Below are 27,919 nucleotides of genomic sequence, written 5' to 3'. Positions count from 1 at the left end.
GGGGGGGGATTGAGTGTGTGTGTGGTGTGTGTGTGGGGGGGGGGCAGGGATTGAGTGTGTGTGTGTGGGAGGGGGATTGAGTGTGTGTGGTGATTGATTGAGTGTGTGTGGTGAGTCTGTGTATGTGGTGATTTGATTGAGAGAGTGTGTGTTGTAATGCAGTGGTGCGCAAACTGGGGGGGCAATGAGGCGCAAGATTATTTAGGGGGGCGCAGGCGGCGTGCGACGAAAACTGGGTGCGCGGGCCGGCAGACACTGTGCGCGAGGGGCGGCCAAGAAGATGTGCACGGGCGGGCAGCCAAAGATGTGTGTGGGTGGCTGAACAAGATAGTGCAGGTGGCGGCAACGTGATGGTGTGTGAGCGCACACGCAGGGGCTTCAGAGGTACGGGGAGGAGCACGCCCGAGCACGGTGAAGTGAAACGCCCCTCCTTTGGTGTCTGCCCTGCAATAGCGCTGTGTTCCTGCTCTCCTCCGCTGGCAACCTGCTTCGCTGCGATCCTCTGCAAGTGAAAGGGTAGGCTGCCACTATATCAATCATACTATGAATGTACAGAAATAATGTAAAAAAAAAAACTTGAAAACGGGAAAAAATAAATAATACTGTAGGTAGGTATTTTTGATGACAGTGGGGATAGCAAGACAAAAAGCATGGAGGGGAAGGAAGAAAAAAAAGGGGGGGGGAGAGGGAAGGGAGGTAGCAAAGAGGTGGATGAATGCCACCCCAAAGGATTGCCTTTGTGCACGTACGCTCTCCCAAGCTTGGCGCTTGGGGAGACAAACAAAATTGACTTTGTGCGCTCAGCAGCAGTCAATACACACACACACACACACACACACACACACACACACACACACACACACACACACACACACACACACACACACACACACACACACACACACACACACACACACACACACACACACACAGCCCCGATCCACGCTTGCAAAATTATGCAGGACACTCTGTGCTCATGCTTGGAGAGTTGGTGATGTCACCGCTCTCAGTGGCAGCGTGGACGCAGCCTAATTTTGCAAGCGCGAGCTGTTGAAATATGCAAGTATTTAAACATATTTGGACTTATATTGTATACTGTTTAATAAAGGTTTTTTTTTTTTTTTTAATTTGATTACATCAGGCAGGGGGGGCCCGAGAAATTTTATGGATGAAAAGGGGGGCTCGGCATAAAAAGTTTGCTCACCCCTGAGTTAGACCATGCAGCCAATGGAGGGGTTATAGGTACTGGTAAACCCAACAAGGTCGGCAGGGTGTCTTTCTCCATATGGATTAGTCTGGTTATCAGGGAGGTCAGGGTGGGGGTTGAGGTATAAGGGGGAAGCTTCCTTTATTGTACTTGAGCCTCACTCTTATTTCCTGCTTGAGAACACACTGCATCCTTTTAAGATGGCATTTTCTTGACCGCCTCTTCATCTCTACTAGAAATGTGGCATGTAACTGCTGCAGTCATACTCTGGAAGCAGGCAATTATTGCAGTATATGGCAGCTTGGTTTATACTCTAGAACAGGGGTGCGCAAACTGGGTAGCACAAGATTTCCGGGGGGGGGGCGTGGCAGTCAAATGACGCCGTGGGGTCATGTGACATCACGTCATCATGGCAATATAACGTCAAGTGACCCCGCACGTCATTTGATACTGGGCCGAGCAGGGGGGTGGGGGGGTGGCTCATGAGCCATAGGGATGCGCACGGAAAAGTTGGCGCACCCCTGCTCTAGCACAGAGGTGCGGAAACCTTTTTCATGTGAACATCAGGCAGTTGGGTGCTACTCACGGCATGAATGAAAAACGGGATGCGACGTAAAAAGTTTGTTCACCCCTGCTCTAGAAGATGAAGGATCTTCTAGTGCAGGGGTCTCCAAACTCAGTCCTCAAGGGCCGCCAACAGGCCGGCTTTTATGGATATCCCTGTTTAAGCACAGGTGGCTCAATCTTTGACTGAAACAGGGATATCCATAAAAGCCGGCCTCTTGGCGGCCCTTGAGGACGGAGTTTGGAGACCCCTGTTCAAGTTTCTGAAAGTTACATGCTTGCACTGCAAACCTCTAGTTAGCAATGGTGTTTCGTAAAAATCTTATAACGAGTGTGATTAATGTATTAAAATATGTTAGAAACAAACAAAATGTGAGCGTGTCCGATTGGCACCATGTTGGAACTTGTTATTCACCAAGTTGCATATTGTTAGAAGAGTGAATTAGTGTAGGTAGTGAATCTACAACACACACATACAGATATGATACATGTGACTTTTTGTATCGCTTTTAATTAAAAGCCATTCGAGTAAGAGATGTTTTGGGTATTTTCATGTTACTAGAAATGTGGTCTTTTCATTTTTTCACTCTGTTTGCACAAATTGGTTGAATAGGATGGATGATGGTGTAATGCTTGTGCAGTCGGCTGTTTCTAATGAGAGATTAAATGCAAGTCTCATTACTGTCATGTCTCATTGTCCATCTGTCTGTTTCTCTAGGTGGTGATTTCCTTTCCTTTTTAAGAAAGAAGAAGGATGATATGAAGCCCAAACAGCTAGTGAAATTTTCCTTAGATGCTGCTTCTGGGATGGCTTATCTTGAATCTAAAAACTGCATCCACAGGTATGAAGATTTTTTTTTTAAATGTCCTTTTAAACACAGGGTTAATTTGTTCTGCTGAGTGAGCTTTCAGGTAATATATTGTGTATACTGTGTATATGCATATATATATATATATATATATATATATATATATATATATATATATATATATATATATATATATATATATATATATAGAGATGCACATGCATAGAGATGCAGTTGAAGTGTCAAAGTTTGAATCTTAACTTCAAATATAAAATGCTTTAACATTGTATTCATTGTCACATAAGGGAAAAAGATGTACAGTGTATCTTGTTTTATTTCCTTTTTTCTTTTAGCAACTTGTAGGTATGCAAGTTTTTATTTCAGACCTTATTTCATACCATATATTACCTTCTAATGCCGTATTTATGTGCATTGAAAATAAGTCTGAAAACCTTTCTATTTTTTTCCTATGGTTATTTGGCTGTATTTGGTTGTCCACATTTTGGAAAAAAGGACACGTAACATTGATCATACATGAGATTTCATGGTTTTGTTTGCAGCACTTCATTTTATAATCCGGTAATTGCTTGTGCAGTCCCTACATTACAACTTGTTGTTAACACTATAGGGGTTAAAGTTCTGAATTGGTATCCATTCAAGCCTGTACCAAGGTACACAGACTTTACATAATGGTTGGCTTATTCTTCCTTCATACTTGATATATTTTCTCTAATTTTCACTATGTCTTGTTCAATAGCAGAGATTTGTGTGGAAAAATCAAAGCAATTTTTCATTAGGGAAAACAAACACGCCAGTCACAATGTAAACAAATAATTGTGGAATGAAATGCCTATTTTTGGGAAATTGCCATGTGGTGTTCATTTAACACTGGAGATGGATCTCTTGAGCCGTATGGTCTAATTGGACCTCTTAACGTTTACAGCACACCAGGGGGTTTCACTGTTCGGATCTGTAAAGGAGGCTCTTAACTTTTATTACCGCAATAATAAAAAAAAGTGTGATATCTGTAATTTAAGGTTTATTTTAATCTCAACACCCCTCAAGTCATCTTTCTGCTGTCTTTTCTGTCATAGTGTTATGAGACATCTTGTAACAGATTTACCAAATCGGATAGATTAATAAGACTTACAGGCAATGTGAGACTTTACTGTAGTGAGTTTAATCAGTTGAATGCCAGTGGCATTTCTTACTGATGATGAACTACCATTCAAGTACATTCATATATTCTAGACTCTCTTTTAGAGAGTTTTACTGAATTGAATGTTTTCCACAAAAACACACACAAAGTTGGAGCCCCTGGAGTAATCCATCAGTGTAGCTCATTTTATTTTACATTTTTTGTAATAGACATTAAAACATTTTAAAACTCTGTTGGATATTTATTCAATTGCATTGCTTTAACTGAAGACTTGGTCATACGTAGCTATCAGAATTGTTTTTCTTAAACATCTGCTGTCGCGGCAGCGATATTTATACCCCCGGGATGATGTTATGTAATGTTAAGTAAAAACTCGGTCTCGAAAAATAATGTATGACTACTGTATTAAACTGGTTAGTAAAACATATTTTTTCTTGACTTAGGTCAAAAGACTGTAGGCATGTTTTATTTAAGTTTTTTTGTATTGTGACATTATATGCTTTATAGCAGAAACCTACATACGGTTTTTAACCGTATGAAACTTCACACACTGAAGCACAAGACACCCAGACCGTACAATGATACAGGTTTTGAATAGAAATAAAAGGGTTGGGGGGTGTGGGGGAAGAAGAGGGGCACAATGATAATAGAACAAAAAAAAGACCTAGCAACATTACGAAGCTCTCCGGGCAGGGATTTCCTTTCCTATTGTCTGATTTTGTTTGTTACACTTAATGTATTATATTTCCTGTATCGCATGGTCTCTTTTGGACGTACATACGTACAGTACAGCTCAACCCCGTTATAACGCGATTCGTTACAACGCAAATCCGCTTATAACACGATGCAAGCGTGGCTCCCAATTTTCGTATTTATGAATACTTTACAACACGATTATTGGTGTCTTAAATACTTTCTTGTACAATGCATACAATTGTGCATTATTTCTATCGCGATCCGCTTATAACGCGATGTGATTCTTTGGACCCCCAGCACAGCGTTATAAGGGGGTTGAGCTGTACTTACTTACGTCCGCTACACTCTAAACATACATAATTGATGTAGTCAAATGGTCACGACTGGCCTGGAACTCCTGAGTAAGGGCTGTCCATCTGGGAACATTGTATTGTATTGTATGTCTTTATTTATATAGCGCCATTAATGTACATAGCGCTTCACAGCAGTAATACACGTGGTAATCAAATAAATAACAGATAATATAAATAACAGATCATGGGAATAAGTGCTTTAGACATTAAGGAAGAGTAGTCCCTGCCCCGAGGAGCTTACAGTCTAATTGGTAGGTAGGGAGAACGTACAGAGACAGTAGGAGGGAGTTCTGGTAAGTGTGTCTGCAGGGGGCCAAGCTTTATGTATCATGTGTTCAGAATATCCACAGTGCTATTCATATGCTTCTTTAAGCAAGTGTGTCTTAAGTTGGGTCTTAAAGGTGAATAGAGAGGGTGCTAGTCGGGTACTGAGGGGAAGGACATTCCAGAGGTGTGGGGCAGTCAGTGAAAAAGGTTTAAGGCGGGAGAGGGCTTCAGATACAAAGGGGGTAGAAAGAAGACATCCTTGAGAAGAACGCAAGAGTTGGGATGGTGTATAGCGAGAAATAAGGGCTGAGATGTAAGGCGGAGCAGAAGAGTGTAAAGCTTTAAAAGTGAGGAGAAGAATGGAGTGTGAGATGCGGGATTTGATCGGAAGCCAGAAGAGGGATTTCATGAGGGGAGATGCTGAGACAGATCTCGGAAAGAGTAGAGAGATTCTGGCAGCAGCGTTTAGGATAGATTGTAGGGGAGACAGGTGAGAGGCAGGAAGGCGGGCAGCAGGAGGTTACAGTAATCAAGACGGGAGAGAATGAGGGCCTGAGTCAGAGTTCTAGCAGTTGAGCAACAGAGGAAAGGGCGTATCTTTGTTATATTGCGGAGGAAAAAGCGACAGGTTTTGAATGTGAGGGGCGAATGTGAGAGAGGAGTCGAGTGTGATCCCTAGGCAGCGTGCTTGGGCTACTGGGTGAATGATCGTAGTTCCAACAGTAATGTGGAAGGAGGTAGTAGGGCCTGGTTTGGGAGGAAGTATGAGGAGCTCTGTTTTAGCCATGTTGAGTTTAAGGCGGCGGAGGGCCATCCAGGATGATATAGCAGAGAGACATTAAGAAACTTTGGTTTGTACAGCAGGTGTAAGGTCGGGTGTTGAAAAGTATATTTGTGTGTCGTCAGCATAGAGGTGATAATTAAACCCAAAAGATGTTATTAGGTTACCTAGAGAGAGTGTATACAGAGAAAAGAGAAGAGGTCCCAGGACAGAGCCCTGGGGTACCCCCACAGAGAGATCAATAGAGGAGGAAGAGGTGTTAGCAAAAGAGACACTGAAAGTACGAGGGAGAGGTAAGATGAGATCCAGGATAGAGCTTTTTTCCGAATACCAAGAATATGGAGTCCACGGTGTCAAATGCTGCAGAGAGGTCGAGTAATATGAGCAGAGTGTAATGACCTCTGTCTTTGGCAGCATGGAGGTTGTCCGTTATTTTAGTGAGGGCTGTTTCCGTGGAGTGAGCAGTGCGGAAGCCAGATTGTAGAGGGTCTAGGAGAGAATAGGTGTTGAGAAAATGGAGCAAGCGAGAGAATACAAGACGTTCAAGGAGTTTAGAGGCAAAAGGCAAGAGGGAGACAGGTCGATAGTTAGAAAGACAGGTAGAGTCAAGCGTGCTGTTTTTGAGTAATGGTATGACTGTTGCATGTTTGAAGGAGGATGGAAAGGTTCCAGAGCAGAGGGAGGAGTTAAAAATGTGTGTGAGCGTAGGGATTATAGTAGGAGCAAGAGGTTTTAGGAGATGGGAGGGAATGGGGTCAAGAGGGCAAGTGGTAGAGGGAGAAGAGGCGATCAACAGCGACACATCCTCCTCTGAGACAGTGGAAAAAGAGTCAAGGAAGGCAGGAGGAGAGTTAGGAAGAGGTGTAGGATGGGAGGAAGAAACAGAGGGGGGTGTTCTGACGTATGGATTCCACCTTTTCCTTAAAATAGTCAGCAAAGTCCTGAGCGGAGATGGAGGAAGGAGAGGCAGCTGAGGGTGGTTTGAGTAGAGTATCAAAGACAGAGAACAGTCGGCGTGGGTTAGACTTGTGCATGTTGATTAGTGAAGAAAAGTAGGCTTGTTTAGCTTGCGAGAGGGCAGAGTTGAAACAGGATAGCATAAATTTGTAGTGAAGGAAGTCTGCGAGAGTATGAGATTTCCTCCAGAGGCGTTCAGAGGAACGAGTGGAAGAACGCAGCATGGTCTAGGGTTAGAAGGGCGAGTGCGGCAGAGAGAAAGCGGGGCATGTAGATCAAGAGACGAGGACAAGGCAGAGTTGTAGTTCCTGACCAGGTTGTCAGGGTCTGTAGCAGAGGAGAGGGAGGAGTGTAAAGTGGACTCGAAGTCAGGTAAGTGAATAGAGCGCAGGTTTCTGCAAAACCGGGGGGGGGTAGACGGAGGTGGAGAAGGGGAGAAGCGAGAGAGAGAGAATGAGATGAGGTGATGGTCAGAGAGAGGAAAAGGGGAAATGGAGAAATTGGAGAGAGAGAAGTTTTTAGTGAAAACCAGGTCTAAATAGTGGCCATCCTTGTGGGTGCTGGCTGCAGTCCACTGTTGAAGGCCAAAAGAAGAGGTTAGAGAAAGAAAGCGGGAAGCCCAAGGGAGAGAGGGGTCATCAATGTGGCAATTGAAGTCCCCAAGGAGAAGAACAGAGGAGTCTGAGGAGAGAAAGAAAGAGAGCCAGGATTCAAAGTGAGAGAGAAAGGCAGAAGGGGGATGAGTAGAGGTAGGTGGGCGATAGATGACCGCCACGTGGACAGGGAGAGGAGAGAAGATCTGGACTGTGTGAACCTCAAAGGAGGGAAAAGCAAGAGAGGGAGGAATAGGAAGAGTTCGGTAACGGCAGAGAGAGGAGAGCAGGAGCCCCACGCCTCCTCCCCTGCCATCAGGTCGTGGAGTGTGGGAGAAGGAAAGGCCACCGTAGGAGAGGGCAGCTTCCAGAGCAGAGTCAGACTGAGTGAGCCAGGTCTCAGTTATAGCAAAGAGAAGCAGGGAGTGAGAGAGAAAGAAGTCATGCACAGAGAGGAACTTGTTAGAGAGGGAGCGAGCATTCCAAAGGGCACAGGAGAAAGGGAGGGTGGCAGGGGATGGGTATGAGGTTGGAGGGGTTGACACCAGAATGAGTAGAAGTTGCATGTGGGAGGCGAGGACGAGAGCAAGTAGAAATAAGGCAGGGACCAGGATTGGGAGAGATATCCCCATAAGCAAGGAGGAGAAGCATGGACAGAAAGAGAATGTGTGAGGATGAATTGTAGGGGTGTGTTTTAGTGCAAGGTGTATAGCTGTGGGGTGACAGAGGGCGCAGGTAAGAAAGGAGTTCATGTGAACTGAGAAGTGGGGAAGAAAGGAGAGATGGAGATATATGAATAGAGTTAGAGACATAAGGAGACTGGTGGAAGGAAGTGCATAATTTGAAAATAAGTGAGGTTACAGCAAATATAAAAAATAAAGGCGGCATCACAGCAATAGTTAAGTGTTGAGATTGTATGGTAATACCACAGTACATTATTTTCCTGATCACCCTGGCAGTGGGCACCTTTGGGTTAATCCCTTCTCACTCTGGGTAGGACAGGAAATAGACTTTTGCAGGTAGGCCATAAAAGGCCCCTCCCTCTACCTGCACCTTAGTCTTTTTCCTGTCCTTACAGCTAGGAGTAGGATTTTTTATTTTCTAACAGACTCACCTAACTGCATTTTGTGCAGCGATCCAGGGATCTCAACCTCTCTGCCCTGAAGCTCCGATCGACGCGCCCCTGAGGATGGCAAGACGGAGACCCCCAGGAGTCGGGGGAACCCCCAGGAACCCGGTCACGCGCGGGTGGGGGAAGCAGCCTCAGCTGCGAGCCGTGTGAAGGCTCATATTGACCGCACTAGCATCTGGAACGCTGCGGCAGAATGAACCCCCAGGAGCCTGGTACACGCGGGGGGGGGGGGGGAGAGCAGTCGCAGCTGCGAGCCGTGTAAAGGCTCAGATTGACCGCACTTGCATCTGGAACACTGCGGTAGAGGGAACAGTGCATGGGAGTGCGCGCGTCACGTTCCGGCCGGCGGATGCGTGCACAGACACGCAAGACGTGCATGAGCACTGTGGTGACGTCATAGGAGCGACGGACACACTGTGTGTGTGTGTGTGTGAAAGAAAAGCTGCAGCATGGAACGCTCAGCAGGGAGAAGCCAAGTGCTGGATATGAATTTTAAGATGGAGACTCCTAAAGGTTCAGTTCCCAAGACTAGGTGAGCCCTTAGTTTTAGTACTACATGGGAAAGAGAGAGGATCTATATACATTAGGGTGTATATTTAGTATTTATTTTGTTTTTATTAAAATAGCTCGGTGGTTACCCTTCCGGAAGCAGAAACTTCAAAGGGTACTGGGGAATCCCTGCAGCATAAGAGAAAAGTCACTAAAAAGACTAAATGGTGCGCTGCATGCGAGAAGCCAGTTCTGATGGGAAAGAAGCTGTGTGAAGATTGTCTTAAGGCAGCAGCTGGGGATTCTAACGAGCAGATGAGCACCTTCCTTGTAATAATGAAGGAGGCAATTAAACAGAGTGTGGATGCTGCTGTTCAGCAAGCAGTTAACCCTGCGCAAAAAGATCAAGATCCCAAACCAGTTTGGATAAGGGAAAAGGTTTTTCATCCGATGAATCTGACATAGAATGCTTTCAGGTGTCAGAAGGTGAATTGGATTCATCAGATCAGGATATTCAGGAGAATGAATCTGAATTTGATGTAGAAATGGTGGACCCGCTCATCAAAGCCACGAGACAGGCTTTAGAATTAGAAGATACTGAAGAATTGACCCACAGGAAAGATAAACTGTTTGGGTCAAGACAGAAAAAAAGAGTTTTTCCTATACATCAGGTGATTACGGACCTTATTCAAACAGACCTGGCGTGGCCAGACGCTAAAGTATTTACACCTAAAAGATTTGGGAAAATGTATCCGTTTCCACAGGATGAGGTCAAATTTTGGGATGTCAGCCCAAAGGTGGATACTGCTATATCCAGAATAGTAAAAAAGACCACGATCCCAATAGAAGAATTTGCATCCTTGAAGGACGCTATGGATAGGAAAATTGAGTACGTATTTAAAAAGGCATACGTCACAGCGGGAACAGCCTGTAAACCAGCCATAGCAACTACATCAGCAGCAAGGGCAATGCGTGTCTGGATTGCCAACATAGAAGAGGCACTAGACAAAGGTGTAAAAAGAAGTTCTATCCTGAAGGCGCTGTCTGAAGTAAAATGGGCGACAGACTACATAGTGGAGGCTTCTTTGGATGTGGTCAGATTAGCAGCTAAATCTATGGCCTTAGCTGTGTCAGCGAGAAGGGCGTTATGGCTCAGACAATGGATGGCGGACGCAGCGTCAAAGAATAGCTTATGCGGATTACCGTTTGAGGGAGAATTCCTGTTTGGCAACAAGCTGGATGCTATAATAACAAAAGCATCAGGAGGTAAGAGTAGTTTTTTGCCCCAGGAAAAAAGGAACAGAAGATTCGGTTTTCAGCAGTTTAATAGACATCAGTACAAGGAGACAAAAACATATAGACCTGGCAGATCGTTTTCAAGGCAAACAACATGGAGAGGCGGTCAGAACCGGCTTTTTCGAGGCGCCAGAGGAAGAGGATCATTTGCCAAGAACAAATTCGCATGAAGGTCAAAGCGCCCAGCAGTTGCCAGTGGGAGGAAGACTGACGCAGTTTTCTGCAGCATGGGCCCAAACAATACAGGACAAATGGGTATTGGAAACCATTTGTCTGGTGTACAGCATTGAGTTCAAAGAAATGCCAAAAAGAAATATATGCCTAACAACAAGTGTACAGTCCAAGGCAAAAAGAAGGCAAATGAATTCAGTTTTTTAAAAAATTACTACAAGCAGAAGTAATAATGAAGGTACCTCAGGTGGAATTTATTCCAGAATATTCCTAGTACAAAAGTCTTCAGGAGATTACAGAGCAATCCTAGACCTAAGAAAGGTAAATTCATTCTTGAAAATAAGAAAATTCAAGATGGTATCTTTGAACCTGATCATTCAGGAGGTACAACCAGGAGACTGGATGGTATCGATAGATTTAAGGGATGCTTATCTACACGTGCCCGTATCAAGGAGACACCAAAGATTCCTAAGGTTCGCAGTGAACCAACAAATGGGATTTGAAGTTGGCATACCTGTTTCCCCCAATTCCCCTAATTCCGAAAACAATCAGGAAAATCAGGGAAGACCAAGCGAAAGTGATATTGATGGCACCAAGAAGGCCTTGGTTCACACACTTGGTAAATATGGCAGTGGATATACCATGGCACATACCAGATCGCAAAGGACTTATGCGACAGGGGCCAATATGCCATCCGAACGCCAAACAATGGGCCTTGACGGCATGGCGATTGAGCGGGAAACACTGAGGTTGAAAGGTTGTTCAGACAAAACAATTCAAACCCTATTACACGCAAGAAAAAGATCCACATCAAAGTGTACCATAGAATCTGGCTTTGTTTCCGGGACTGGTGCTCAAAAGAAAGACACAATTTCCTCTCACCAAGAATTGTGTCAATAGTGGAGTTTTTGCAAAAGGGATTTGAGAAAGGTCGTGGCCTCAGCTCTCTGAAAGTACAGGTGTCTGCACTATCAGCCTTATTGGAGAGAAATCTGGCAATGGAAAGATTAATCATCCGGTTCTTGCAAGCAGTTAAAAGACTAAGACCTCAAATTAAAAACAGAGTACCGACATGGGACCTGTCTCTAGTATTGGATGTATTAACGGCAGCTCCTTTCGAACCTATACAAGAGATAGGTTTTAGATGGTTATCATGGAAGATGGCGTTCTTGATTGCAATCACCTCAGCAAGGAGAGTGGGAGAACTACAGGCACTATCAGCTAAGGAACCATTCCTAGTCGTGCATCAAGACAAGGCAGTTCTCAGACCAGTGCATCAATTCCTGCCAAAGGTCGTATCACAGTTCCATATGGATCAGGAAATCGTGATTCCATCATTCTGTCCAGATCCAAAGAACAAGAAAGAGGAGAGATTAAACAAACTAGATGTTGTGAGATGCCTAAAGGTATACATAGAAAGGATGCGAGATGTGAGAAAATCGGACAGATTATTCATCATACTAGAAGGACCGAAGAAAGGTCAAGCAGCATCCAAGACAACAATTTCCAATGGATAGTGTCTTGTAGTAAAAAAGCTTATGAGAGCAAAGGAGAAGATAAACCTTTAAACATTAAAGCTCATTCTACAAGGGCCATGTCTACGTCATGGGCATTTAAAGCCCAGGCTACACCAGGACAGATATGCAAAGCACCAGTCTGGTCCTCGTTCAATTCATTCTTGAAATACTACAGACTAGACGTACAATCATCAGCTGACACAAGCTTTGGCCGTGTAGTTTATTTATTTATTTATTTATTTATAAAATATTTTACCAGGAAGTAATACATTGAGAGTTACCTCTCGTTTTCAAGTATGTCCTGGGCACAGAGTAAAACAAAATAATACATGGTTACAAATACAGTTATAAATGAACAAGGTATACATTATATACAAGACATTGCATGCACAGTTAAAGAAAATATATATTATGCGCGTATGAAACAGTTACAGACCAGATTAAAGTGTGAGACAGCCTTAGATTTGAAAGAACTTAAGCTGGTGGTGGATATGAGAGTCTCTGGTAGGTTGTTCCAGTTTTGGGGTGCACGGAAGGAGAAGGAGGAACGTCCGGATACTTTGTTGAGTCTTGGGACCATGAATAGTCTTTTGGAGTCTGATCTCAGGTGATAGGTACTGCATGTGGTAGGGGTGAGGAGCTTGTTCAGGTAGCTGGGTAGCTTGCCCAGAAAGTATTTGAGGGTGAGACAGGAAAGGTGAACTTTGCGCCTAGACTCTAGTGATGACCAATCTAGTTCTTTGAGCATTTCGCAGTGATGTGTGTTGTAGTTGCATTGGAGAACAAAACGACAAATTGAATTGTAGAGGGTGTCAAGTTTGCTAAGGTGGGTTTGAGGAGCCGAGCCATATACTATGTCTCCATAGTCAATAATTGGCATTAGCATCTGCTGTGCAATACGCTTTCTGACCAGGAGACTTAGGGAGGATTTGTTCCTGTAAAGTACCCCTAGTTTGGCATAGGTCTTGGTTGTCAGGGTATCAATGTGCATTCCGAATGTTAAGTGGGAGTCAAACCATAAGCCCAGGTATTTAAAACTAGTGACAGGTGTTAGGGTGGTGGTAGCGTTGGTTCTAATCAGGAGCTCAGTCACTGGAAGCTTTACAAATTTAGTCTTGGTCCCAAACACCATTGTTACCGTCTTGTCAGTGTTTAAAACAGTTTGTTTTGGGAAATCCAGTTTTCGAGTCTCAAAAAGTCAGACTGAAGTATGTGTTGAAGGTCAGAGAGGCTATGGCTGTGTGCATACAGGATTGTGTCATCTGCATACATGTGTATTGAGGCTTCCTTACAAGCTGTGGGAAGATCATTAATGAACACTGAGAAGAGTAGGGGCCCCAGAACAGAGCCTTGCGGTACACCAATCTAGTGAAATAAAGTGTAAAGTGAATTAATAAAGGTCAAAACTGATAACGGCATTGACTGGTGATTTATTTCTTATGTATCCCTCCCTAAATTTGTCACTGCTGGGGTATGTCCCAATGGTGCCCACTGCCAGGGTGATGAGGAAAGAAGAAAATTTAAAACAACTTACCGTAATTTTCTTTTCCTGGAACCATGGCAGTGGGCACATAGGCATTAGACAAACAAAGGGAGGGTAACTATGTGCCCACTGCCATGGTTCCAGGAAAAGAAAATTACGGTAAGTTGTTTTACATTTTCTTCTTTTTTTGGTTTAACCTTCAGCATTCCGCAAGTCATCCTTTTCGGTTCATATCCCGTTCAATGCTACCAAAGAGCGTTGACCACTATTCTACCTAGAAAATAAGCAAAAAAAGGGCGACGTGCATGGCCAGGAGGGAATATGTGCTGGTCATATGTTTTTATTAAAATGTGGTCTCATTTGGCGAAACATGTTAGATTTTTGGCCTTACTGAGCCACCATAGCTCCCTACAACGTGTGATGTGTGGTGAGGATTCCCCTTTGGTGAAGCTACTGGTTGCTGGCCATGCAGTTACTGTACTTGTATACGAATACGAGTGTAAATGAGACACTGCTGCTGTAATATCTCCTCCCGGCACCCCTGAACATGTGCAAGGTACAGGGGCGTAGGAGAGGTGCAGTGTTCCCCCCTCAAGGAAATCGGAGATGACAGACGCAGTGGACTCACAACGGAAGGGGACCGTGGACTCTACAATATGTGAGTAACTTTACCATCAAAGCAAAGAGTTACTACCACACGCTGGGAAGCTATCCAAAAACGCTGTTTTTGATTATACTGGCTGTAAGTGCAATATTGTTCTTAATCTAGTCTTTTGTAATAAATGTATTGTGCCTTGGTCTTCTCTCTCTTCTATTTCCATTGCAACTCTATTATATATTGGAGACCTAGCCTTTCTAGATTAAGCTCTGACAATCCGGATAGGAAAAGAATTACAACACAACCTATGCAAAATTGTAAGTGCATGAATTTAAACGTATGAACTTCAAGGGTTAATTAACCTGTATTGATACATTGCTATCTTCTCTTATTTTTATTTTGGACTAAAACATATATACTTGAGACAACGGGCCGGAGGACATCTTTTCTTCTTTGTATATTAGAGCAGAACCTAACATCCTGAATGCACTATCGAATCCCAGCAGACTAAGGGGCCTATTCACAAAGCAGTAATAAAATCAGTGCTTTTGCGTATGTCTATGCATTTTTTTTTATCACGCTTTAAAACATGAAGCCAAAAGCGGGATTCACTAAGAAGACTCCTTGATAAAGTGTATTTTATACACGAAACGCGTAGGAGGGTGTTTACCTCTTTTTTAATGATGGATCAATAAAGAGAGAATTTTTATACATCATTTGGGACCCACTCCTGGCTGTGCGCCAGTTTTTCTCTCTCCTTCTCCAAGAAGTAAAGGCCATTGTTTTAGAGTCAGATTTAAAAAAAAAAAATGCATTCTTGTACGACCTGTTTTTTGTATCGGTGCTATTGCGCTATAAATCCTATAGCACGATAGCTGATAGAAAAAAATGCAGCCTGTAAGAGCTGCATGGCGACGTTGCGTTTTCCCACAAGGCTCTTACAGGCGATCGTGCATTAAAAATATTATTTTTGATAAGTGTACATGAGCAGGGGGTCTCCTGAGGTGAACCGCATTGGTTTCAGCCTCGGGACCCCCTACTTCTCGAGATACAGGCCCCGTTATGGGGTGCTGGTATCTCCTATGCTTTTATATCTCTCGTGTCACGTGACCGGGGGATTTAAATCCTGCAGGGGGAAACCGGCACCCCATAACAGAGCCTGTATCTCATGAAGTTGGGGGGCCCCGAGGCTGAAACCAATGTGGTTCAGCTCAGGAGACCCCCTGCTCATGTACAATAGTATCAAAACACACATATCAATAAAAAATTCATTATTACCGTAGCGGCTTGCTGCTATGGTAATGAAGCTGCTTTAATGTCATTTTTATTAATAGTGTGCGGGAGCAGGGGATGTTCTGAGATGAACCGCATTGATTTTAGCTTTGGGGACCCCCTGCTTCCCAAGTTACAGGCTCAGATATGGGGTGCCAGTATCTCCTTAATGATTTAAATCCCCCGGTCACGTGACGCGGACAATTGAAAAATGGCGGCGATACGGACAACCGATGCCCCATACCGAGGGGTCCCTGAGGCTGAAATCAAAGCGGTTCAGCTCAGGAGACTTACTGCTCCCGCACACTATTCATAGAAATGGATTACAATTAACAGATGAAGATAAAAAAAGAAGAAAATGAATTTTGACTGTACCTGTGGCCCGTTGCTGTTTTGGATCAGGGATTTGTTCGAGAACTTGCTGAGACCCCTGGAATCGGAGGGTGAAGACATCTAAAAGTAAGAAAAAACATTGAATATATGTTATTTTTCTTTTACAGGTTTTTTCATTTTGTTTTTATTTTTTTATTGCCCATTGATTGCACATGTATGTATGCCCCTTAAGGGCAAACAAGCAATGCTTTTTTGGCAAATGCTTTCTTTTATGTCTTTTAAATTTTTTTTTGTTCTTTGATTTGAAATATTTCTGCTATTTATTTTGGTCTTTTGATTTTGAGTGATGGTGTTTATTTGGAGCTTTCTTTTATTTATTGATGATTTTATTTTGGTGTTTTAATTGTCAGTTCTGGTGTTTATTTGGTATTTGCTTAATTGATTGCTGGTAATTTTTTTGTGTTTACTTATTTATTATTGTTTATTTGGTGATTTGTTTTGATTGCATTGGATATTGTTGATGGTTGTTTATTTTTTTAGGTTCACCATTGACTGACAGTGTTAAATCATGCCCATATTATATGGGTATGATGTACCCACTGTGCGCCAATCATTTGCTTTATTGACATTTGTTATGTGTTTATTTTTCTATGTACTGTACTGTAATGTATTTTATTTTGGGCCTGTTTTTTTTTTTTTTTTGCATTACCATTTTATTGCTATAGTAGCAAATCATGCCCATATTATATGAGCATGATGTACCCACTGTACCAATGAATGGGTGGAGGGTGGGGGTAGTTTCCTGGGGATGGTGGCTAGGCCTCCTTGGTGTGTATAAGGGGAAGTGTGCTTTAACCCCTTAATTACTATAGCGGTTAATAACCGCTTAGGTGATTAAGGGATTAGGGGTCATTAGATTTGTATTTTTTATTGTATTGTTTCTGGCAACAGAGGATATGGACGGTGATGTGAATGAGGACGTCCTTCATTGTGGCAGGTCGGCAGGGGTAAGTGCAAGTTTTATTTACTTTATTTCTGCTGGTTAATGTTTTATTTTAAATGGGCAAATGCACTATTATCCATATCTGGATAATAGTAATTTAGCCAATTACTGTACTGTATGTGTAAGGGGGAGGGGGTGTATTTCTTTCAAAGTATTGGGCATTTTTTTATTTTGGTCACAGGATTGGTACCGCAGGCCAGCGGGGACTCCCGGATACCTGCGGGAACCACCTGGAGGCCCGTGGGGACCACTCGAGGACCCCCGGACACCCACGCGGACTACCCAAGGACCACCTGGAGGCCCACAGATACCCACGGGGACTACCCGGAAACCCCCGCCGGCCTCTTGTATTAATGCTGTGCAAGGAAAAAAAATGCTTTTATGCATGTCTCCATCTCTTTTGCGCCAGCCTTTAGCTGGTGAAAAAATCTGGTTAGCTTTTATATTACGAATCAGTTATCGCTGCTTTGTGAATAGCGCTTACTGGCAAAAAAACTGCGGGTTTGCCATTTTTTGGCCCATCGTGCGACTTTTTTTTCACTGACCTGTTTATTGGTGATAAAAAGCCATCGTAGCGCAATACCGCACTGTTATCACTGCTTTGTCAATCGCACAGCAGGCAGTATCGCACTGTAAAGGCATTTATCGCACTTAAAATCACTTATCACTGCTTTGTGAATAGGCCCCTAAATCTACATAAGATGATTCTAAAAACAAAATATTGGTGTGTACAGCTTGAGAACAGAAGTTACTTCAGTTTTATATTCTTTGCTATCTGTTTAATAATTTAGATTTTGGCCAGAAGGCACAAATGAAAAGGCACAAATGTTCATTAGAATGTGATATACGCAGCTCTTGGGGGATAGATCGTTCATGCCTAACTGGTGAAACAATGCCGCGGCAATGCAACAGATACAGCAATTAATGCCAAGCTGTAAAACCGCTGTTAAAACGTACACGATGGCATGTTTACAAAAACTGTGTTTATATCAGCAATCCTCAAAAATAGAAGACTACTGGAATACCACGGAATGAAGATAAAAAAGAGCACCTGAAATGCAATAACAAGTACAGGTACTTGGGAGTATGGAGGCATTCACCAAATGGAATGTGTGAGTTAAGTACTGCTTTAAATTAAAGAGGCAATCCAAGCAGGCAATTTAATTTTATTTATTTTTTAACATTGGATTGAAGCAGGGGGTCTCCAGAGCTGACCTTAATTTATTTCAGCTCAGAGGACCCACTGCTTCTGGTGATACAGACCTCCTGTAGGGGGTGCCGATTGCCGCTCAGCTAGCAGGGATCATGTAATGGCTGTTTTTCAAAGCTCCCACTTTCTACTGGCCAACAGGAAGCTGTGACATTGTCCAGTCAGGCTTCCTATTGACTCACTTGACGCAAGAGCTTTAAAAAGCAGAGAGAGGGAGGCGCATGCGCGACGGAGAGAGACATGGTCGCATAGGTTAGGAGCTCCGTGCCTCGCTTGATAGAAAACACGAGCTGAAACCTAACACGATCCCCAAAACCACTGCCATTTACCCCAATTAAAGCATACACCACCCCGAGATGTCCAGGAAAGGCCCTAAGGTGTCAAAAAAGAAAGGGTTGCCGGAGTACTTCGGCCGCGCCCGGATGAGCGGAGCGGGAGCGGAAATGGCGCCTAATTCAAATGCCGGGTCTGAAACGGAGCCGGATTGCGAAGAAGAGGAGCAGGATAACCCCGCTGCGTCCGGCCAGGCAAGGCGACTTTGACAAACTCTATTCGGATCTAAAGACACTATTCCAGGCGGAGATCAAGGATCTTAAGAAAGAGGTGACCGGCCTGGGGGAGAGGACAAGTACTTTAGAGACCAAGATGGACCACTCGACCAGAACAATTAAAAGGCATGATCGAAAACTCAAGGATCTCCAGGAACAGGTGAATGAACTTCGGGAGCGCCAAGAGGACGCAGAGAATAGGGACAGGCGCAATAATCTCTGGTTTAGAGGGGTCCCTGAAGCTATCCTGGACTGTGCTGAATATATAACAAAATGGCTGGAGACCCTATTACCAGACACCCCTAAAGACTGCCTGGCGCTAGACCGGTGCCACCGGGCCTTGAGAGCTAAGCCGCTACAAAATGAGCAGCCCAGGGATATTGTGCTCCGGATGCACCACTACAGGACAAAAGAAGCGGTCCTACATAAAACGAGACCCCTACCTGTCGTGGAGTTCGAGGGCACGGGCTGCCAATCTTCCAGGACTTATCCCCTATGACACTGGCCTGCCGCAGATCCCTGCTACCGATCACGAAAGCCCTACGAGAGAAGGGGGTCAGATACAGGTGGACCTTCCCCTTCGGCCTTCAGGTGGCGAGGGGAGGCAAGGTGGTCACAATGAGGGAACCAGAAGAGGGGCCAGCCTTCCTCCACAAGCTGGGCCTGGGTGAGGCCCCCGCGGTCTCTGATCCGGGGAGTCCACTCCCAGAACCCATATGGGAGCAGAACACTAAGTCTCCCAGGGGGCAGTGGAAAGGACTGAAGGGAAGGCATCCAAAAGTTAAAGTTGCGGCAGTGGTTACATAACATTAAAATAAGATGCTGAAAGGTTGTCCCCGGTTCCCAGTGGCATAGTCCCACAGATAGGCCCCACTCCCCCAAAGGGAGAGACGTGGACACCGAACACCCGAAGTCTACCTCCTAACACACTGGGCCAAGGATGGTATCAACCGAGTGAAAACAAACAAGAAACAAAAAAAAAAACACAATCAAAAAATAAAAGGCCTACCCCTCCTGCAAATCCCCCTCCAAGATGGCGAAGGTACCTGAGATGGCGGGAACCCACGGTGAAGCGCAGGAGCCGGATGAGCGGGAAACAGGAGCAGACGCCCATACCTCCACTCTGGTGAGGCGCAGGATCCAAAATGGTGGCGGCCCGGAAGCGCGTCATAAGGTGGAACCGGAAGGAGCGACGCCATCTTGGAGGTGGCGCGTGGACGGATCCCATCGTCGCAAGTAGATGACGTCAGCACCCAGGACAGCCATGGCCGGAGGCCCCGATAGGTGGCCAAGGAGCGCCGGATCGGCAAATTGGGCAGGACCGGGACACCACATGAGGCTGAGGGTAGCGGCGGGAATTACAAAATTAAGCGGCATAGACGCCGGCACAAGGGCAAAGGAGCGGCGAACGCGAGAAGGGAGGGTGTATGAATGCTGGATAAGTAGTAGGCTGAGGAGGGCAGTCAGGGGGTACCACAGGGTAGGGTGCCAGCTGGAAGCAAGGCCACAAGGGGGGTGAGGAAGAAAGGTCGGGGAGCTGGGTAGGTGTATGAGAGGGTCACTAAAGGAGGAAGGAGATAGATGGAAATAAGACAGGAAGAGTCAGTGAGTGGAGAATGTAGAAGGGAGGGGTCAGTTGTTGTATGAAGGTGGGAGAGAGCAGGATGTGCAGGTGCAGAATGAGTAGAGAGTGAGGACTGGGGGAAGTGAGACTGGGGGAAGTGACAGGACGGGGTGAGCTAGGTTAGGAAGTGAGAGAGGAAGTTATAAGGTAGGAAAGAAAGAGCAAGTTGCAGAGGGGGGTAAGGTAAGTTATGTGTTAGAAAGGTAGGTGAGTTTAGGGTATGAAAGGAATGAGGAAGCTGGAACAGACATCATTAGGAGAAGGTGGTTGGGCGGAGGAACAGGAGGGCAAGTTACACAGAATTAGAGAGATGAGTGATTGGTAAATAGTTCACATCCACTAAAAGGTTGTGAGTTCGGGAGGTGTAGGCACAGCATATAGCGAAAAGAGTGGGGGGAGGAATAAGGAGGGTTAAGCGTCACTAAGGATACGGGGAGACAGAGGGGCCAGAGCAATAAGACAGACAAGGACTGGGATGTGGGGACATTCACTAATAGTTAGGTTTCGTTAATAAAGTTCGGAGAAGAGCGGGCGGGAGTGACTGGAGGTGACCTACCTCAAAGTCAGCATGGGCCTCGCGCTAAGGAAGGGGAGGGAGGTTCCCCAGGGCCCTAGTGAAGCCCTTTGGGTCAGGACTCTTGGACGGGGCATCACCCGTTCCAAGCCAACCCTGGACTGCTGGAAAAGAGTTCGGGAACCCAAAGGAAAAGACCTCGGCGTGAGGACAATCTCGTCAAGACGTCGAGAAATACTATGTTATGAAATGTGTTGTGTGTTGTTTATGTCTCCCCCGGGTTCCCCCTTTGTGTGCCCCCCCCCCCTTTGTTTCTTCAGGCGAGAGGGTGGCGAGCCGAGACACGGGGAAGAGTCATGGCTCCAGAGGCGAACCCCACGTCCAAGGCAGAACCAGAATGCGGCCGGAATATCAACCCATGATCTACAATGAGTAAGGAACTCCAGCTAATATCACACAACGTTGAGGGGTTTAACAGCCCGGCAAAGCGCAGGGTGGCCTTCAGGGATTATAAACGTAAAGGGGCGAAAATCTTATTCTTACAAGAAACTAATTTTTCCCAGGACAACCACCCAAGATACCTAGATAAAGATTTTAGGGTACACTTCATGTCCTCTGCAAGAGTTAAAAAGCGTGGGGTGGCCAACTTAATACATAACCACATACCATTTGTTCTAGACAGGACATTTAGTGACAGGGAGGGCAGGTTCCTCATCGTGCGGGGAGCCTATACGAGGGTTTCCTGTCACACTAGCAACGATCTACGCCCCTAACGATACAGCCGCGGACTTTTTTGACAAATTCTTCGGGAAACTTCGCAAAGTGGCGAAAGGAGATATTATTGTAGCAGGAGACCTTAATAGAGCACTGAACAAAAACCTAGATAGATGCTCGACCACGCACGCAACACACAGACAAGACGTATTAACCATTAGAAAGGGACTAAAAGACTGCCAACTACTCGATATATGGAGGGAACAACACCAGGGAACGAGAGAATATACCTTCTTCCACCCACATAATAGTTACAGCAGGATAGACTACTTCCTTGTGTCCAAGAGAATGGTCTCCGGGGTCTCTCGTTCCGAGATCCATGATATTTCATGGTCTGACCATGCATCTATCGAGCTGCGATGCACACTAATTCCACTAGACAGACCTAGAGCGAACTGGAAGCTGAATGAGATCCTGCTGAAAATCCCAGCCCTAGAGCGGGAGGTAGGGGATAACCTCAAACATTATTTCGAGGAGAATAAGGGGAGTGGGGTTTCACACTCCACGCTGTGGGAGGCTCATAAGGCCACCCTCAGAGGGGTACTAATGAATTTGGCCGCCAAAAGGAAAAGGGACAGAGAGAGTAAGATCCTCGAACTAGAAAAACAGCTAAGGGAACTCTCCTCCTTACATAAATCTAAATAAGAGTGACCATACACTGAAACAGGTATTAGACACCAAAATTAAACTTAATCTCCTCCTCTCCGCCCAGGCCGAGAAGGAAATGGCATGGTCTCAGTGGAAATATTATGAAAAAGCAAACAAGCCTGACACACTACTTGCCAATAAGCTAAGAAACAAGCTTCCCAATTACCACATTCACGCAATTCGAAACCACAAGGGCGACTTGACCTCCATCCCTGGGAAAATCGTAGAAGAGTTTAAAAAATACTACGAAAAGCTATATAATGGAGATAAGGTCACCCATAACGCTAGAACAGGAGAGTCGTTAAAGACCTTCCTCAAAGAGGCGAACCTTCCGATTTTGGAACGAGGTGAGAGGGAGGCGCTCCAATCGGACTTTACGATAGAGGAGTTGACTGAGGTCATAAAAGCGCTAAAACCTTCTAAAGCGCCGGGGCCGGATGGCTTCTCAAATTTATATTACAAAAAATATGTCAAAATACTAGCCCCCCACATGTTAAAACTATTCAATGAAATTCTAGCAGGGGCCTCATTCCCAGCGCAAATGCTACAAGCCTCAATCTCTGTGATCCATAAACCAGGAAAGGACTCGGCAGACTGTAAGAGCTACCGGCCCATTTCACTGATTAACTCTGATATTAAAATCTACTCCAAACTTATAGCCAACAGGGTGGGTAGTGTCCTTCCCAAGTTGATCCACACGGATCAGGTAGGGTTTATCGGAGGGAGGCAAGCGGCAGACAACACCAGGAGAATCATTGATTTGATTGATCTGGCCCAAAAGAAAAACATACACTCCATGGTGTTAAGTCTGGATGCTGAGAAAGCCTTCGATAGGATAGACTGGCCCTACCTAACAGAGACATTGAGAGCATTTGGCTTTGAGGGACGCCTCCTGCAAGCCATCCTCGCCTTATACGAAAGTCCTACAGCGAGAGTGCGACATCAGGGCTTCCCCTCAGACCAATTTGCAATCAAGAGCGGAACTAGGCAGGGGTGCCCGCTGTCGCCACTGCTGTTTGCCTTGTGCATAGAGCCCTTAGCGGCACACATTAGAAATAGCCCAGACATCTCAGGAATACCAGTCGGCGATCAGATGCACAAGGCCGCCTTATATGCCGATGATGTTATTCTAACACTATCCAAACCTCTCACGTCGCTCCCAAACGTTTTCAACATCCTGGGTAAATTCAACCAAATCTCGGGGTTTAAAATCAATCAGTCTAAATCCGAAGCCCTCAATATCAATTTACCAAAAGAAGTAGAAAAGCTGATTGACCTCAATTTTAATTTTAAATGGCAAGCCTCCGCTATTAAATATTTAGGGGTATATCTCACAAGGGACTACAAAACGCTATATGAAGCAAACTTTCCCAGGGTAATTAAGACATTAGGGGAGGATCTCAGGACTTGGATGAAGGGGAGTATCTCGTGGATTGGGAGGATACATAGCGTGAAAATGAACCTCCTCCCAAGGATGTTATATCTTTTCCAGAGTCTCCCTATCCCTTTGGTACAAGCTGACATCCTCTCCTTACAGTCACAAATCATGAAATTTATCTGGAACAAGAAAAGTCCGCGAATTGCTAAGGGTATCTTAAAACGGCCCACAACCAGAGGGCGCTTCATGATAAGCGGTGCCTTGCTTGAATGCTTACTACAAAGCAGCCCAATTAGGGCAGATTCTCCAATGGCACAAAGACCCAAGCTTACGGAGATGGGTAGAGTTGGAAGAAGCAGTGTTGTGCACCGATCGAACTCCAAAATTTAATCTGGCTACCCAAAAAAGGGGTACGCAAGATGCAAATGCCGCTGCAGACCATAGCCAATTCAGTAAGAATTTGGGAGGCCACTAAATTTAGCTGTACGTTGACTACTAAAAACTCACTCATGACACCAATTGTTGGCAACCCAGACTTCGCTCCAGGACTGAATGGTAAGGCTCTCTTAAATTGGACTAGGAAGGGGATAACCCGCCTTAATGATCTGGAGGGTACAACATCTATACAATCATTTGAGCAAATTAAAGCTTCTAAAGCTATCCCAAACAGTGAATTCTTTAGGTACCTTCAGATCAGAGATTTTTACAATAAAACACCAATCAGGCCGGCACGAACTAATTTTGAGCAGCTGTGTTCCAGAGATGCGGACACAAGGGGACTTACTTCTCGAATGTACAGGGAAGTGATCTGTCCAACGACGCCCAACGACAACAGACTGCACTACGTTAGGCAATGGGAAACGGACTTAGGGGAGACACTAGAGGACGAGGAATGGGACGGAATTATTCAAGCAGCAGCAATGAGCTCAATCTGTACCACATTAATGGAGAACGCATATGAAGTCCTTATGCGGTGGTATTACACCCCAACTCGCTTAGCTAATTTCGTCAGGGGCTACTCCCCGCTCTGCCCTAAACAGTGCAGGGAGGTGGCAGATCTGCGACACATGCTGTGGTCTTGCACAAGAGTGGCCCCTATTTGGGAAGACATTAGAGACTGGATACAGCGGATTCTCGGTTTGGAGATCCCCCTGGACCCGTGGGTGTTTCTGTTGGGCAGACGGGTCCAGGGTCTGTCAAATGCAGCGCACAAATTAATCGCGCATTTTGCTACAGCCACGAGGTGCGAGATTGCAGCATTATGGAAGCAGCAAGATATCCCAATTATCCCTAAGATCAGAAACAGGATTTGGCACGTCTGCCGGATGGAACAATTGCTCGGTGCTTCACTTTCCCCTCCCACCCAGCACCGAGCAGCAGCTTACTTTTTACCAACCTTCTATCGGCGGTTCTCTCCACTACCCATCTTAATTATGGAAAATGTGAGTTTCCTTAATATCTGTGTTTAATATATATCTATAGTTCATACTATATGCACTATTTGTGGTTTTCTTTATTTGCATATCATCCACTTCATTGAGAGGCATACAGACTCCAGTTACACAAAGGGCTCCAGTCAGAGAGAGAAGGATCTCTGACATGCAGTGATTTAACACGATTTTTGTGAGTTCATTTCTTACGTTTTTTATAATTTTTGTAGCAGTGAATTACCATCTGCACTATATATATTTATATTTTTTTGCATATCACGAGCTTATCCTGCGCTCCTCCTCAACCCCAAGAAAAGGATAACTCTGCAATACTGAGTACATTTACAATAATAGCCTAGTGCAGGGGCTATTTTTTCAGGTGTGCCAATAAATTGATGCAGATTTTTGGGTGGGCCACTATCCTACTGCCTCCTACTTCTGGTTTAAATGAATAGCTAAACTTAAACTAAATGACGTCAAAAGTAAAATAGGATAATATTAAAATATTACAATTTTTTTTTTTCGAGAATAAGACTTGAAATCCTAAATTAAAAAAATTAAAAAAAGAAGAATCTGAATGTAAAATGTCACAATGTGATTCTAAACTTGCATTTCAGGTAAAAGTTTCTCAATATTCGGATTGATTTTCGAGGTCGATAACAGTGTACGGCGCCCATATGAGCGTCTGTCAGTGCAGATCTGTACTAAGTTCATTGCCCAAAATGTCTGCTGACAAAACAGATGTGGGCAATAATGTACAGCGGCCGTTATTGTAAAACTTAACGGCGCCGATTTCGTGTGCTCTGCTGTACTCCACGCAGCATGAACGCGGCCGATCGCCCCAGGCACCCGCGCTTATCGCGATTGCTTTGTTGAATTTCATGGATTCTGTTTCTTTGGGTGCAATGAAATTAATGAATTGCAATGTGTACAGTACTGTGCCAATTTAAGGTGTTTAAAAACCAGAACTCTAAAATGCAATTTTCTGCACTCGCCACACTCGCGTCTTAAGGCGGTATGGTTGGAAAACATCACGCGCCATGACAGGGGTATTCCGAGCGGTACACCGGGCGAAATTTTAGAATAACGGCTGCTGCAGCTGTAAGTGTAATGTAATTTTTTCAATTGATTTTATTTATTGTATGTTCTTAATTGTTAAAAAAAAGTTATTAAAATGGTGTTCCCCTGTCATTTTTTTTTAATTTGAATGATTTTGTATTGTTCCTTTCTTTTGTTGATTTTTTCTTTTCTTTTTTGATCCATCGTGCGGGCCATTAAAATGCTTGCGTGGGGCACAGGTTGTCCACCCATGGCCTATTGCATATTAACTTTTTTACAATTAAAGCAATTTGACATTCACGTGCATTTTAGGTATGATGACCATATTTGTCCCGGCAAGAACCGGTATAAATGTCGCGCATGCGCAGTCAGCACTTGCTGACTGCACATTCGCGAATGGTGAGCGTCAAATAAGCTTGGCTGAAGAGCGCTTGTTGGCCGCGCATGGCGATCAACGGTTTGACGGTCGCTTATGCGCATGCCCGATCGACACTTGCCGACCATTGACGAGTGATTGACGTTTGCCGGTCACGCATGCGCCATCAGAGCTTGCTGATAGCGCATGCACGCAAGCAGCCAGCAAGCACAATCGCGCATGCGCAGTCGGCAAGTGCTAATTACACATGCGCAGTCAGCGGAATGGAAAACCGGGACAGCACCCCAAAAAGTCGAAACAGGCCTATAAACCGGGATGTCTGGTCACCCTCATTTTAGGACAAAATATCTGACTGAGAATACAGATAAATACAGAAGTGTGTAAAGTGGAAATAATTATTTAACTGAATTTCAGTGAATATTTTTGAATAAAAAAATCTCTGGTAAACAGAATTCAATTGCTTTGTAAAAATACAATAACTTGGTCTATTCTTCTGTGTGGAAAATTACAATTCTTCACACAGCACGGTATAATTAGAGTATGGGAAATGTTAAATGTTTCTCAGAACAACAAGCCTGCTCAATTACTGTCAGTATGAGTCAAGATGATAAAAGGAAAAGTTTTTAATAATTGTAAATAATTGATTTTTTTTGTTGGTGTTATTAGAGATGGTAATTACCTTTTTTGTATTGTGTACCTACGGCCATTAATTGAAGGTTGCTGCCATATGTCAAAATAATTTTACTAATCCACAGGGCTTGCTTTCACATAGTGGAGGAATGTACTGTGTATTGCCTTTGGGGTTAAAATCTCTGAGTAATGACAGGCACACTGTTTCTGTTGAAGAGCAATAGCATAACCTAATGTTCTTTTTCCATTTTTTTTTACTTTCGTATGAAAGGTATCCATTAAGTTAAAATGAATAATGAGAATCACGTCCATCAGTAAACATATCACACAGAAATGAAAAAAAGTTTGATCAGAAGACTGAGTGTTCTAGGTTTTTAATCAACTGTGGTTGTTTTGTGCTGTCTGGAATTATACTAGCTGCAGAACTAAAACCTGCAATGCTTTGAGTAGGTCCTGCATTTCAAATTAATTACATTGTGCCACTTTGAATGCTGGTTTGTGTTGTCCTGCCACACGTTGTCTTCTACCATGTAACTGTAATCATAGTGTAGAATTGTAAATTAGTTCACACTAAACAGGCTTTCTGCCCACGTCCAAGATCTATTGAAATACACCAAAGCATTTGAAAACAGTGTGGCTGCAGTAGATCTTGAAATCCTTAAAAAGCACCATATCATTATACATTGCTTAAAACTATGATTCTTTTAATTTATAATGTGCTCTTTCACGCTGCTTTTCAAGTTTAATTCAGTGTCCCAATGTTTCTGTTATAGTTATGAAGCACAAACGATCATTTTGTCTTGATGCCTTGAGAGGATGCACGGCCTTGTATCATGAAACAACTGCCAGCAGGTTTTCTCCACAGCTTCTGTCAAAGCCTTTGACTCTGCAAAGAGATCTTGTGTCCTCTCCATAGCCTCAGGTTTTTATATGGAGCCAGTGATTCAATGGCTGCAGATATGGAGTGACTCTGAAATGTACTTTTAACTATTACTGTTACTTGGACATTGGGACGCTAGACCATACTTTGGAAACATATATGGAAGAG

General features: G+C 44.3%; 1 protein-coding gene across 4 annotated transcripts in view; it reads left to right on the top strand.

Moving 5' to 3' along the window:
• Positions 1–27,919, top strand: part of FER (FER tyrosine kinase) — a 314,315-nt gene that overhangs the window by 195,965 nt on the left and 90,431 nt on the right. For all 4 annotated transcript variants that reach the window (XM_075602032.1, XM_075602017.1, XM_075602010.1 and 1 more), the window contains one exon: positions 2,490–2,613. In XM_075602032.1, the coding sequence (XP_075458147.1) occupies positions 2,490–2,613 (124 nt within the window). The remainder of the gene's footprint in view (positions 1–2,489; positions 2,614–27,919) is intronic.

This window comes from Ascaphus truei, chromosome 1 (assembly GCF_040206685.1).
Source record: "Ascaphus truei isolate aAscTru1 chromosome 1, aAscTru1.hap1, whole genome shotgun sequence".
Lineage (NCBI taxonomy): Eukaryota > Metazoa > Chordata > Amphibia > Anura > Ascaphidae > Ascaphus > Ascaphus truei.
This window is presented reverse-complemented; position numbering and strand designations above follow the sequence as displayed.